The sequence below is a fragment of the Microcaecilia unicolor genome, chromosome 2, assembly GCF_901765095.1.
Source record: "Microcaecilia unicolor chromosome 2, aMicUni1.1, whole genome shotgun sequence".
Lineage (NCBI taxonomy): Eukaryota > Metazoa > Chordata > Amphibia > Gymnophiona > Siphonopidae > Microcaecilia > Microcaecilia unicolor.
The window spans coordinates 71,164,789-71,178,263 of NC_044032.1; the positions used below are offsets into that span (position 1 = coordinate 71,164,789).

General features: G+C 42.0%; 1 protein-coding gene and 1 long non-coding RNA gene across 5 annotated transcripts in view; both read right to left on the reverse strand.

Moving 5' to 3' along the window:
- Nucleotides 1–2,161: 2,161 nt before the first annotated feature.
- On the reverse strand, nt 2,162–4,566 carry LOC115462934. The gene is made up of 2 exons (XR_003940975.1): nt 4,412–4,566; nt 2,162–4,127 (listed from the first exon to the last, which is right to left on the reverse strand). It is a non-coding gene; the product is annotated as an uncharacterized LOC115462934 (long non-coding RNA).
- Nucleotides 4,567–4,795: 229 nt separating this feature from the next.
- The window catches only part of CAPSL (calcyphosine like), a 105,809-nt gene continuing 97,129 nt past the window's right edge, over nt 4,796–13,475 (reverse strand). For 2 of the 4 annotated variants that reach the window (XM_030193033.1, XM_030193032.1), the window contains exon 6: nt 5,551–5,634. Coding sequence is in view for 1 of the 4 variants with exons in the window: in XM_030193034.1 (XP_030048894.1) it covers nt 5,533–5,634 (102 nt within the window). In the remaining 3 variants the exon portion in view is untranslated. Of the gene's footprint in view, nt 5,635–13,475 lie in introns of all 4 variants that reach the window. The other 2 variants (XM_030193034.1, XM_030193035.1) reach the window with 2 other exon arrangements.

Below are 13,475 nucleotides of genomic sequence, written 5' to 3' on the forward strand. Positions count from 1 at the left end.
GGCTGTGTAAGAATAAATGTTACAAATGGGAATTATTGGATAATTATAGGTCAGGAATGTAATCTCGAATACCTGTTTGAATGGTATCATGATATTTTGCTTTGTTTGTCTTATTAAAACTTCAATAAAGAGATTTGAACTCAAAGGAATGTTCTAATGCTGCCGCCACTTAATGGTCTTGCAGAGCCTTTAAAGCAATACCACCTTCCACAGGTATTGTAGTCTTCCTAGTTACTGAAGTGACTAAAGATTCCACCTTCAGAAATCTAAACCATTTTTCTCAGCTAGAAGCAGAGAATACAATTTAGATGTAGCCCTGCCTACCTTAAGACCTGTGTTGGGGAAACCCATTCTGCAGTAATAAGATCCAAAATAGCCTAATGAATTGGAAAAGGTTTTGGTGGGCCCTTATGACCTCACATAATGGAATTCCCTGCCACAAAGGGGGCAGAGATGTTGAAATATCCAAGGTTTCCAAAGACTGAGTAATTAAGAGCAGGAGTTCTTTTTTCTTAAATAACTTAAAGACCTTAGGGTCATCTCCCTCTTCCAAGAGAAAGCTCTCCATCCTCCAGAAAGTTCATTAGGAAGGATACTATGGAAGTAACTGGAGGAACATGTACTGAGATCCCTGAATGAAAGGGCTCTGTTCCAAAACTTTAGGCTGCTCCAAAAGAATCCTTTAAGAGGCACTGTGTCAGATCCCTGGAAAAGGCAGGGAGATGGTCTAAAGCAAATAAGCTTTATGGAGTGACAAAATAAAATCTGGAGAGAAAACAGAACAAATGCCCTGTGTAGAAGGTAACTCCTGAAGCGCCTGCATGTTAAAAAGAAGGCAGTTCAGATATCACTGGGACTGACAGAGGTTGTACACACTTAAAATGGCTGCAAAACAGGCCAAGTTATGAAGTCATTTGAGAGATACCGAGTCTTCTTTGTTCTCCTGCTTAGTATGTACGCCTGTCACCAGGATGGCAGGTAAGATGGCCAAAAGTTAGACAGGAGTGCAACCTGAAGGAGCACAGCCAGAACATAGAAATTTCCAAAAAGGAGGTGCCAACCCCAGTCAAACCTTCTGTCCAAGACTACCTTCCTAAGGAAGGGAGGGAGCTACTGGAAATGTATTGCTCTTGGCCTCTGAACTTAGACTAACAATGACTAGTTTGGGAGGAAGGGCCTCAGGTAAGGAAGGACCTCCCATAAGTACTTGCAGCCAGCTTCTGAATTCAGTCCCTAAAATTCCAGACTTCTTCAAAAGATAGTTAACTCTTGCAGAGGATAAATCACACAACCTATCTGAAATTACAATATGTTCCATTCTGAATGGGAGCTCTAGAGATGCATGGCCAAAACATTGAGACCCTATGTTGAACCAGTCCTCAGCAGGCAGTATGGAGGAGCCAAGCAAAGGAGCTCCTAGGATCACTGATCTCCATCATGGAAGACTCACAAGCTGTCAACCTGTTCAGGAGCTGTTAGGTCCTGTGTAGGGAAGTTAAAGTCCTCTCTCCTCTGCATACTATTACTTGCAAGAAGTTCAGAATGGCGCCATCCAGGGGATACTGGACCCAAAAGGAGGATTTGATCTGGAGCGACTGCATATAGTTGCATGGAATACGAGAGTTTCTTTCTTCCATGGAGGTCCCTGAATGCAGTGCTTCTCTCCAATTATGGTTTTACATAAGGACCCCCCCCCCCCCCCCAATGTATCCATTCTCTTCACAAGAAAGAGAATATAACACCCTTGGCAACTTTAAAACTAGAATCAGGTATCACACACTGAGGCGATCCCACCTATAGCTGACAAATGTACCAGAAAGCATTTGGGGGGAGGGAATGAAAGATCTATGACCACCCAGAAATATAGGATCCACCTACAGATTAACCTCTTTCATGGCCCAGAGAACAAACCTTAGAGAATAAGGGTCACAAGCTTCTCTCACACAACCTCCTCACTGAGGCACTCCTTCTGAGGAGACAATCTCCCTCTGTCTGCTGACCTGGCTATCTCCCTTCTTCTCCTGCCCCAGTTAGTGAAATGTTCTAGTATCCCAAACATTGCCAAAGGCAACCTGTGTAGTTCCTTTCATGCAGGGACACAGATTAGGGCTAGGAAGAGCTCAAAATTGAACCTGAAGGTACTGCCAAAGCAGGTCACCCAGGGTTTTGTTGTTGTTGTTGTTTTATTCTCAGACTGCAGAAATTTTTCATGCATCACAAGCCCAAACTGGCCTTAATGGTACCTGGGGAGCTTCACTTATGTAGAGTGGCAGAGAGCCAGTTCTGAAGGCTGTTTCCATTATTGCTTCCCTAGCTGGGAGTGAAAAAGAGAGAGGAGCTCTGACATGCATGTGGCATTACCTGCTGAAATATTAACTCAGTAGAGAACTGGAACTGTGCAGGCTTTGCAATACCTAAGGATAACTATGTAGCTTTCATGAACGTAACTATTTCTCTGTCAGAAAGAGGAAGGGGAGATAAAGGAATAGCAAGTTTACATTTTGTTTTTATTTGCTTGTTTTTTTTAGCTCCATGGAGGGAAATAGTACCAGTTCTTACTCCACATACATCACACAGGGTACCAATCAGTCTGGGGAACCCCTCCAGCTTGCTTTTGGTTGGATGCTATGTAGTTCTCAGGTTTCAAGGTTCCATTTATTTGATTATCCACTTAAGGAAACCATCAAAACAGAGCACAATAAAATCATATAATGTTGAAAGGAACTACACAATTAGATTTTGTATATTATTTGATAATTAATCAGCAGCCAATGTTCCGCTTTCAATAGCGAGGTCATGTTTTTGTTTTAAAAATCAATTTAATCGTGATATTTTGAGTCAACTGAAAACTGTTAATTTCCCTCCAAATCACCCTCTCCAGCTCCTGCTTGCTTTAAGAAAAAGAAACCAGCATGGGGGAAGAGCAGGGGGAAGGAAGGGAACCCAGATTCCTCTAAGTTATCCTCCTCTGTCAAGGTCTGCATCCAGAAATACAACCTTAAAATTACTTCAGGTGTATGGAAAAAGGCTGGTGCTTCAGCCAAGCCACTCTGGAAGAAGCACTGCTGCTAATCGGACTCTAACACAAGTTCCTTCATCATAAACTAGGAAAACATCCCTCCTCACGCTGTGGGAACAAACTGCCACCTGTTTCCACTAACCAGTATTGTAACCTGGAACAAACAATGCAGAGTTTGAAGTTCTTCTAATGTTCTGAGATGAGGAAACAACTTCCCATCTAATTAGTTAAACCCCTTCCAAAAGGAGAGAACAACAGTGGGGCGAGAGAGGGGAGAAGAACTTGGACATATCATCCCAGCTCTAGGTTCAATTCAATTACTTAATCCCCCCCCCCCCCCATTTTTAAATTATAGCAGAGCTTAAAACCTCAAGTGAGGCCCCTCTCCATTCAACTAACTAACAGCTCTCCAACTGGGTCAGAAGCTGCTTTAGACAGACAGTTCAAGGGGGAAAAAACACAAAAACAAGCTATTGGGAAATCTAGGGGGTCCGCATTCTTAGCAGACTGACACACAGACATCCCAGCAGAGCAGTGAAGCGCCCTAGGGAGCACTGCAGTGGACTTCACATAAAAGGTCCCAGGTAGACATATCAACGTTACCCTATTATATGGGAAACCCTCCAAAACCCACCAAAAAACTACTGTACCAACTACAGCACTACAATAACCATTATGCTTGCAGGCGTCACTTATATGTAGGTACAGTAGGTTTTTGGTGGGGTTTGAAGGGCTCACTCTTTCCACCATAGTGTACCAGTTAGAATGGGATATGAACCTGGGTCTCCCCTCTACAAACCACTGCACCGACCACTAGACTATTCTAGGGACCTGCTTGCTGCTATAATAGGACTAGCCATAACATCTGAAGCTGTCATAGAGGCTGGTATGTACTGTTTCTTTCATATCTTTGAGGGGTAGGAAGGGATCCGTGACCACTACGGGAGTAAGGAGGTCATGCCTTAATCCCTTCAGTGGTCATCTCATCATTTAGGGCACCTCTTTGTGACTTAGGCGTGACTAAAACAGGTCTAAACCAAAAACGTTTAGCCCTGAACATTTTTGCTTTGTTCCATTATGGCAAAAAAAGTTCAAGTTTTGGGAACACCTTCCTGAATAGACTTCCTGAGTCGGTACATCAAGCTCCATCTCTGGCCGTCTTCAAATCTAAGCTAAAAGCCCACCTTTTTGATGCTGCTTTTAACTCCTAACCCTTATTCAGAACCCTTATTTTATCATCCTCACTTTAATATTCCCTTATCTCTTGTTTGTCTGTCCTAATTAGATTGTAAGCTCTGTCGAGCAGTGACTGTCTCTTCTTCTTCAAGTGTGCAGCGCTGCGTACATCTAGTAACGCTATAGAAATGATAAGTAGTAGTAGTAGTAGAACACCTAATTGTGCCCCCAACATGTTCCCTTGTAATTTGCATGCACTGTAGAGAAAAACGACTCAAATCCAAGTTTCAAAAATCTCAATTTGGACATTTTTGGAGAAAAACATCCAAATGCCAATTTATGCCATCTTTTAGAAATTTTTCTCTTTTGAAAATGAGCCCCTAAATGAATATCTTATTCATCTTATCCAAAAGGCATACCCTACCAATCTACCATAAATGCCTGATCTCTGCAACACAACAAAACTAAAGTACGTAATGGACATAACACAACTCTTCCGTTGTACGATTCCCTAATGTGGCTGTGACACATGTACTTTATCTTACCACAACATCACTTTGTATTTGTTTACACCGGAGTCTGCAAACACCTCTCTGGTACTATGTAAGCCACATTGAGCCTACAAATAGGTGGGAAAATGTGGGATACAAATGTAACAAAAATAGAAAATTTAACCTTATACATAGATTTTTAGTGGTACCACTTAAAAGAACAATGGTGGTAAGGCAGCCATTTAATTTTATGCAAAATACCCTCTGCTGTAAATTGTTTTCTAAATGTTTAGTAATGAAAAGAATATGCAAGTACATGACAGAGAAAAAAGCAGAGATTGATCAAGAATTTTTCAATTAGTGTTCTCTAAGGTAGCATGATCTATGAGCTTTATAGAATGTAAACATGAACAAAGAGCTGGGAATCTTTTGAACACAGTGAGACAATGGGCTTGCTTACCAGCATTGAAAAAAAGAGTGAAAAGTTCAAAAAGCAGCTTGGAAAGAGGAATCAAATTTTTTTAATCTAATGGGTAAATTAAGGAGCCCAATTATGAAATGCTAACTACAGCATAAGAAATCTGTCTGACAAGGCTAGTGGAAAACAGCTGAAAAGGATGCCAACTAGTAAGTGTAGGGGTATAAGATGGTGGTCAGTAAAGGAATTATATGGATTTTGTACAGAAGTTCAGAATGTACAGAGTTTCAGACAGTATCCATCTAGGAAGGAAGTAAGTAAGTAAGGTTGCATAGCTGAGTCAATATAAGTTAGAAATTAGGTCAGACAGAAGTTATCAACAGGAATATTAAAACCTCAAAGCAAACAAGATATGTACATAAGAAACATCACAATTTCCAAGCACTTCTCATCATAAGAATGAAATAAACATCACTGTCGACTGATGCACTAACTCCAGAATAATAGTTCAAAAATTCATCTTTTGTAACCTAAAATGAGAAGAAAAGACAAAAGTCAACTGCACATCAAAATATTAGACAAATAATACGTAGGTTGGGTCAAACTAATGAAAACAACTTTCACATTTATTAATAATGTTATTAACCATCATGAAATGGCTTTATAACACTGGAGATATACTGAGTTTATGGATTGTCCATCACTATGCCAAAGCTTTTGGCACCAGCATTAAAATTATAATTATAGATCGTTGTTCCAAACAGAATGACCATTCATGTCCATTTCATAATAGCAAGAATACACACCAATCTGAACCTAACAATAATTAATGTTATTATTTGCAAAGTAAGAAAATGAAATGAATAACATGAAAGTGTCCAACCAAGCAAAGCTCCTCCACCAACAGTTAGTGAAAGAACAAAGAGCAACAGAAGTTTAAAGATTCTACAGATGAGGCACATTTTGAAACACTGCAAAAATCACACATTTCAATAATTTTCATAGTTAGAGATTTTTAAGTACATTAAAAAATCATATTCATAATATAAAAAGGAACTGGAAGGTTTTCAGAATCAAATGGAGAATTTTTACAGGGGGAATTTAGGAAGACCAGATTACACAATGTCCAAAATTAAACAAAACATGAAGTAGTGTTAAACATGGATAGTACTTTAGTGTAACTTTTCATCCAACACCTTCAATGGCACACTGGTTCAGTACCGACATAGAATGAAATGAAGTGGTTAGTTTCTTAGGACCCTGCTTCTTCTAGGTTTTGACTAAACTTGACCATGCATGGCTTCAGAGCCATGTGTGGTATAAATACAGCCTTTAATCTGTCAAACACTAAAGGATTCTTTTTACAAAGCTGCATTAGCGATTCCGGCGCAGAAAATGCAACAAAGCCCATAGGAACTAAATGGGCTTCATTGCATTTGCCATGCTGGAATCGCTAGCACAGCATGTAGTATTCTATCTAATGGTTGTACTAGATTTCAAAGCAAAAGTACATGCATACTTCCATTCTGAAAATTTCCCCAGAACACTGACTGCATTTACATCTGCTACTGGGACATACCAATTTTCTGCATAAAATTACACGTAGATGCTTGAAATTTCAAAAGTATGCATGTACAGAGAGGTGAATAAGTTTGCCCCCCCCCCCCCTCCCGGTTTTCCCTATTAATGCATATATGTCACACTGAATGGTTTCTGTTCTTTAAACAAAATGTAATATTAGACAAAGGAAATCTAAATAAAAACACAGGGGTAGATATTTAGCAGGCAGCAGGGAGCGTATTTTTAGTCGCCAGAAGCGTTATGTCCAGATATTCAATGCCGGAACATGTCTGGGCATCGGCACTGAATATCAGGGTTGTGTAGCTGGATATCTTTTTGCAGTTAAATTCAATATTCAGCTCTTAACCACCTAAGCGACGCCACATAAAGATAGAACTGAGTTTAATAGGCGATTAAGTGCTGAATATCAGCATTTAACTGCATCAGTGCTGACTCCACCCCCAGCGACAAAAGCAACAAGAAAATTTTAAAAATCGCAAATATACACCAAGGTTAGATCGGGGTTTTTTTTATGACCGATGATTAAAGTGAAGAACTGTGGTTAGAAAGATTCAAATTGTAATTCTTCCAGCCTTGGAGCTGGTGGCCACAGCTTTCTGAGCTCTTTTTCCACGTTTTTCCCATTTTTAGGTGTAAATAAAACCTTGCAAATAAATAATGAAAAATAATTTTAAATGGTAACATAAATAAAGCAGTCAAAACATACATATCCTCTCAAAGCATGTAAAAAAATAATAATACATAATTAAATAAATACTGATTAAATACTAAACGTGGCACATGTAAAAAAGCAATAATATAAATAAAAATTATATAACTGATATAAATACAATAAATATGTTAAAATAATAGCACTGAACCATCCAGGTACTCATGGCATGCTACAAATTAAAGAAACACTGATAAGTCCATCTCCTGATTCAAAACTTTTGGTGTCACAGTCTGGAACCTAAAAATCAATCTATGTTCGGTCCTTAGCAGGAGCTTGTCAATGTTGCCTCCTTTCCAAGATGTTCTTGGACATGACAGCACAAAACTTTTATAATCCTCAAATGCATGGCCTGCTTCTAAGGTATGTTCCACCAGTAGTTTATCTTTGATCTTCCTTTTTATTGCACTCCTGTACTCAATGAACCTAATATTGAAGCTGCTTTGTTGCAGGGACAGATAGACGATACACAACTCCTATAGAATTGGAGAACTGCTGTAAAATAAATTTTTCACCAGATGCTGGATGTGTAAACTCCTTGATTTCCAAATTGCCTGCAGAAGTGAGTCAAGCAGCTGGTACAGCAGCACGAGGAGTCCTTATTTAGAGGATCCTGAAAATCATTTGAGACAGACACTGTAACCTCAGCTTACAAGGAGTACCAGAAACAGTTACTGATGCCTGTTGTCTGGAGGGGATTGAGTTTATTTGTGCTCTACTGCTGCGCAAGCAGGTGATAATTCAGACCTAGCAAAACTAACACTGGATCATGTACATTGAGTTCCAAGACCGCAGACAGGGAACAAATCCCATGATATAGTTGTCTGTTCACAAGTACAGTGAGAATGAGAACATGCTTAAAGAAGTACGACACAATGGTGGAACGGTATGGTGGGATAGCACAGAGGTGTAGATATACCTGGAAATTTCTCCTGCAACACTGACTCGCCACCGCAAGTACCAAGAAAATAAGGCAAGATTATGGTTTGACATTAATGCTCTCCTATAGGATTTGAGGGGCACTTTTATGTTTTGTCCTCCTTTTTGGGATGGCTCCTAGACTGTTCACATTTCCTCTCTTTATGGGCCCATTGTCTATGCAATGTGCACTCTTTCGGGGGGGGGGGGTGGTAGGGAGGAGGCTTTTGCTCATCAAGTTTTTCTGTTAGAGGGGTGAAGACATAAATGGGGAAGGCAGGGGTTTTGTACAATGATAGTTTGTAAGAAAGTACCGTGCTTGGGAGGGGCACATGCAGTGCCAGATGGAGGTGTGCGCCGAAATATTATAATAACTGTCATGTCCAATTTAAAGTTTACGTCCTATAATGTTAAGGGTTTGAATTCACCACAGAAGAGGCAGTTGTATTTCAAAGAAGCACTGCATAATAACACAGACGTTGGTTTTATTCAAGAGATTCATCTGCTTTCCAGGTATGAGAACTTGTTAGTTCATAGGCATTGCCCACATCTTCCAGGCCACAAATAAAACCCGAAAGAAATCGAATGGGGTGGGAATTTTGATTTACAAAAATGTTTAATGTATAGTAACATATACCCCTCAGGACCCCAAAAGGTGCTAAAGCGGAGCTAGAAAGCCAACTTGAGCATATTGAGCAGTTATTACTGGGATTTAAATAAGGAATTTTAATTGTAGAGGGTGACTAATCTTACATGCGATCCCCAGTTAGATAATTCAACTATGCTACTCGCTCCGTCACATACTCTCCCCCTCAGCTCAACCACTACCTGGGTCATCTTGCTTAGGGGTTGAGCCCTATCACTTACTAGGGCACCCACAACCACCAGGAATCCCCGAGACAACCCCTGGGCCACAACTACACAACCATCTCAGTCATACCCTGCCTTCTGCATCCACACACGTACAGGGCAAGGTAAACACAGCAACCATTGGGCCACGTCACACTAATGGTCACAAACTGTCCAAATCCCCTATCACAGGGACATTCAGTCCAGTAGAAAATGAGCGGATTGGAATTACATCCACAGGTTGCGCTGCAATCTTCTCATTCAGCAGCTGCCACTAATCATCATCACAGACAAGGAAGGATCCCCTTCCTACATAGATACAAGGCACAGTAGACCAAGCAAGCACCGGGCTTCATCACTCCAAGGGCCTTGAACCATCTGGAGTACTTGGTCAAGGACATTGTTTCTCGCCATCAGCACCCATACTTGAGCACCTCTTCTCCCTTCCAGTGGCACTTCTTCAGGTAAGTGCTGCTGCTCCATCTCTCTGAATCCATCATCAGGTTCAAGAAAGGGAAAGGGAAATGAGACTTGATATACCACCTTTCTGAGGTTTTTGCAACTACATTCAAAGCGGTTTACATATATTCGGGTACCTATTTTGTACCAGGGGCAATGAAGAGTTAAGTGACTTGCCCAGAGTCACAAGGAGCTGCAGTGGGAATTGAACTCAGTTCCCCAGGATCAAAGTCCACTGGACTAACCACTAGGCTACTCCTCCACTCCACTCCACAATGTCTCCTTGTGAGGGGTAGGTAATTCCTAACACTCCACCCAGTTCTCTGCTGAATATCCAAAATCAAAACAGGGTGAGAGTCCTCTCTTCTATCCAAAAACTCTGTCTGTTGGCCCACTCTGCCTTCTCATCCATGGGTATGGATAGGTCAACTTCCAAAGCTTCCAGCCCTGCACTGCCTTGCACTCTGCCTCCTGTTTTTGAGTGTCCACGAGGCGTTCCATCTTTCATAATATGAGGATCAGAGCAAGGAACATCCACAACCAGGGCCATAATAAAAAATACTCCTTCAAAAGGACTCTCATAGGTTGTTCCATCCTTTCTCGAGGTGGCCATGCTTGATACTCTTCTGCTTTGCCCACTTCTTTGAGGTGACTTTCTTTTATATAATGGGCCTTTCCTGTTCAACATTTTCCAGCTTAACAACGCCTCACTTTCTCCTTTACTCTCTTCACTTTCCTTGTTTCCTCTAGTGCCCTCTTCAGGGCTGCTTAATTCTAATCGAGAGCCTCTCTGTTTCTTGGTTTGTTTGTTTTTTAATATTTTTATTAACCGGAGAAACACAGCAATAAACAAAAATACAATACACTCACCATTTGTGTACAAATAAAACATATCACACAGGGATACAATGGTACTTTGATGTCCTCTTCAGTGTAATACGGCACAATGCGTTCCCATCACCCACTAGTGTGACCAGCTAATCAGTCATCATTCACAGAAGTCTGTCCATCTCCTTTTACTTTTTCCCCCAAAGAATAGGAAGAACCCCCCCCCCCAAGCTACCCCCCCTCCCCCTCGCCTCTCCCCTCCCTCCCCTCCCCCCCCTCCCCCCCGACTGAGTAAGACTCTCGGGATGTACTTTGTGTGGGAGATACCTGCAATATTTTTTCCTGGCAGTGCCACCAAAAGCTGTTGTACAAACTGTCCTGCTTATGGGTTGGATCGGGGTCCCCCACCTCCCACTCCGCCATCTGCAACATACTAGCATGCCATTTAGCTATAAAAGGTGGAGATTTATCTACCCACTGCTGCAAAATGACTATCTTAGCTAGCACTATGGCCAAAAGGATGAACTTGCATTGATAAGCAGAAAACCCTTGAGCCACAAGATCTGAATCTGAGCCTAACAGCAAAATTCCATAAGACCACTCCAGCGGGGAGTGGAGGACTTCCTCCAATTTAACAAGAACTCCCCTCTAGATATCCCGCAAGACAATGCATTCTAAGAAATGGTGTACTATGGTGCCTCTGCCCCTCAGACACTTATCACAATCCTCAGAGTCCCAAAGGCCCATCGCCTTGCCCTTACATCTAGTGACATATGCATTGTGTAGTATTTTAAGTTGGATTTCATGAAGCCCTGCATTAGGAGTAATCTTGAATGCCAAGAAGAAGCATCAAGAAAGTTCCTTCTCTGTCACCTCCAAGATTGCACTCCATTTCCCCGCTAATTGAGCAAAGAAAGGGGAGGGTTGCCAACTCCTTCCTATCTGATACCAATGAGATAGTCTATTGTGTTCAGTAGGCATCTGCATAAAAACTGTGTCTAGTGTAGTAAATGTAGGGTATTTATTATCAGAGGTTCTCAGAGAATGAACATAATGCACAAGTTGTAAAAAAGAAAAGAATAGTTTTTGTGGAAGGTGCCAATTGTTCTGGCAAATGGGAAAGGAGGGGGGGCCGCGCCCCCCCCCCCCCCCCCCCCGCAACAGTCAACTGACCTACATAGTGGCACCCAAGTGTAGCCCATGCCAGGAAAGGTGACCCCCCCTGCCCTGTAGGAAACTGTGAGTTGTTCTGTGTTTCCAAGAACGGAGACCAAGCAACCGCCCACTCCCCCCCCCCCAGCCTAGTCCGCCACTAATTCCAGGCCAACCTGAGCGGTCGCATAAATGGTGATAACCTAACTTGCAAACCCTTGTTATGGAGAGCAGAAAAAAATGAAGAAGGCGTTGATGCAGTCTCCCACACACCAGGTGGAGAAAATACAAAAGTCCCTGTATGTAACTCATGAATCCATCTTAAGACCGCTGCCATATTATATAATCTGAGATCAGGTAAGTTGACTCCCCCCTCACCCTTCTCTCGCGTCAATTTATCATACCCAATTCGTGCCCTCCACGTTCCCCATGTAAAGGAAGAAATCACTCCTCTGAAAGCTCTCTCATCCTTGCTTGTGACCCATAAAGGCATCATCTGGAGAGGACCATCTTAACCAATGCCACTCTGCCTAAAAATGATATGGGGAAAATCCTTCTATTTACTACACAGCGCCCGGATCGCATCTAGCTTGTTAGATATATTTTTCTTGTACATAATGGTAAAATCTAAACGTAAATACACTCCTAAGTATTTCATAGGGCTCAAAGACCAGGTCAGGGGAAAGTTTGGCAGATGCCTGCTGGTAGAGTTAGTTGACAGCGCCAAAGCTTCTGATTTCTCAAAGTTGATCTTAAGACCTGAAAAGGTTCCAAATTGCTGAATAAGGTCTATGAGAAGGGAGAGCCCCTGAGATATATGGTCCAAAAATATCAACATGTCGTCTGCAAAGAGGTTGATTTTATATTTGTGCGCTCCAACCATTATTCCCCGTAGCTCTAACGATTGTCTAATTTTGCATGCTAATGTTTCATTGGTGAGGACAAACAGCATGGGGGACAGAAGGCATCCCTGTCACGTGCCCCTTTCTAATACAAATGTGTTTGACAACTCTCCATTTATCAATATCTGTGCTGTAAGTTTACTATAAAGTTCTCTCACACCTGTCAAAAATTCGCCGTATATGCCAAACTGCGACAGAATCCAAAATAGGTGGTACCAAAGTATTTTGTCAAAAGCTTCTTCCGCATCTAAACTGGCAATAATGGCATCCCCAGGTTGTCTCCTCTTTACCTGTAGTGCACTTAAAGCATGCAAAATATTTGTAGAAGCATACCTTCCTGGTACAAACCCCGACTGATCTTCATGAACCAAGGATGGAACGACTTTTCCTAGTCTGGAAGCCAAGATGCTGGCAAACATCTTAATATCCTGATTTAATAGGGATATCGGGTGATATGACCCCAGCTGCTCCCTATCCCTTCCCGGTTTGGGTAGTACTATTATTGAGGCATGGGTCAAAGTGCCCGTGGACTGACCCGGGAAAAGCAATGCCTGACCCAAATCACTAAATGGGCCCACTATGTGAGACCCCAGAAGCTTGTAGTACTCAGGACCCAGTCCACCTGGACCAGGCGCCTTCGCTAACTTGAGCTTCTTAAGAGTAGCTTGAATTTCCTACCCATATAGGTGCATTCAGAGTGGACAGTTGGTCTGGGGTCAATTCAAGCCCCCATCTTGCCTTAGGTTCACACTTCTTGGCCCTATCCCTCTACTGGCCTAGATCTGAGTATTCTGGAGGCCAGCTCTGGGTTCTAAGTCATAGTGCTCTTCAAGCAGCTCAAACTTCTGGCTAGCAATCTGTATGGGTTGATAGTTTTCTACATTCACCAGCCGCTGTTGCAGGGCTATCCAGGCTTCTTGCCATTCTTGCTCCCAAACTCCCATCGCAATGCTTAGCTTTCCTCACCATTCCA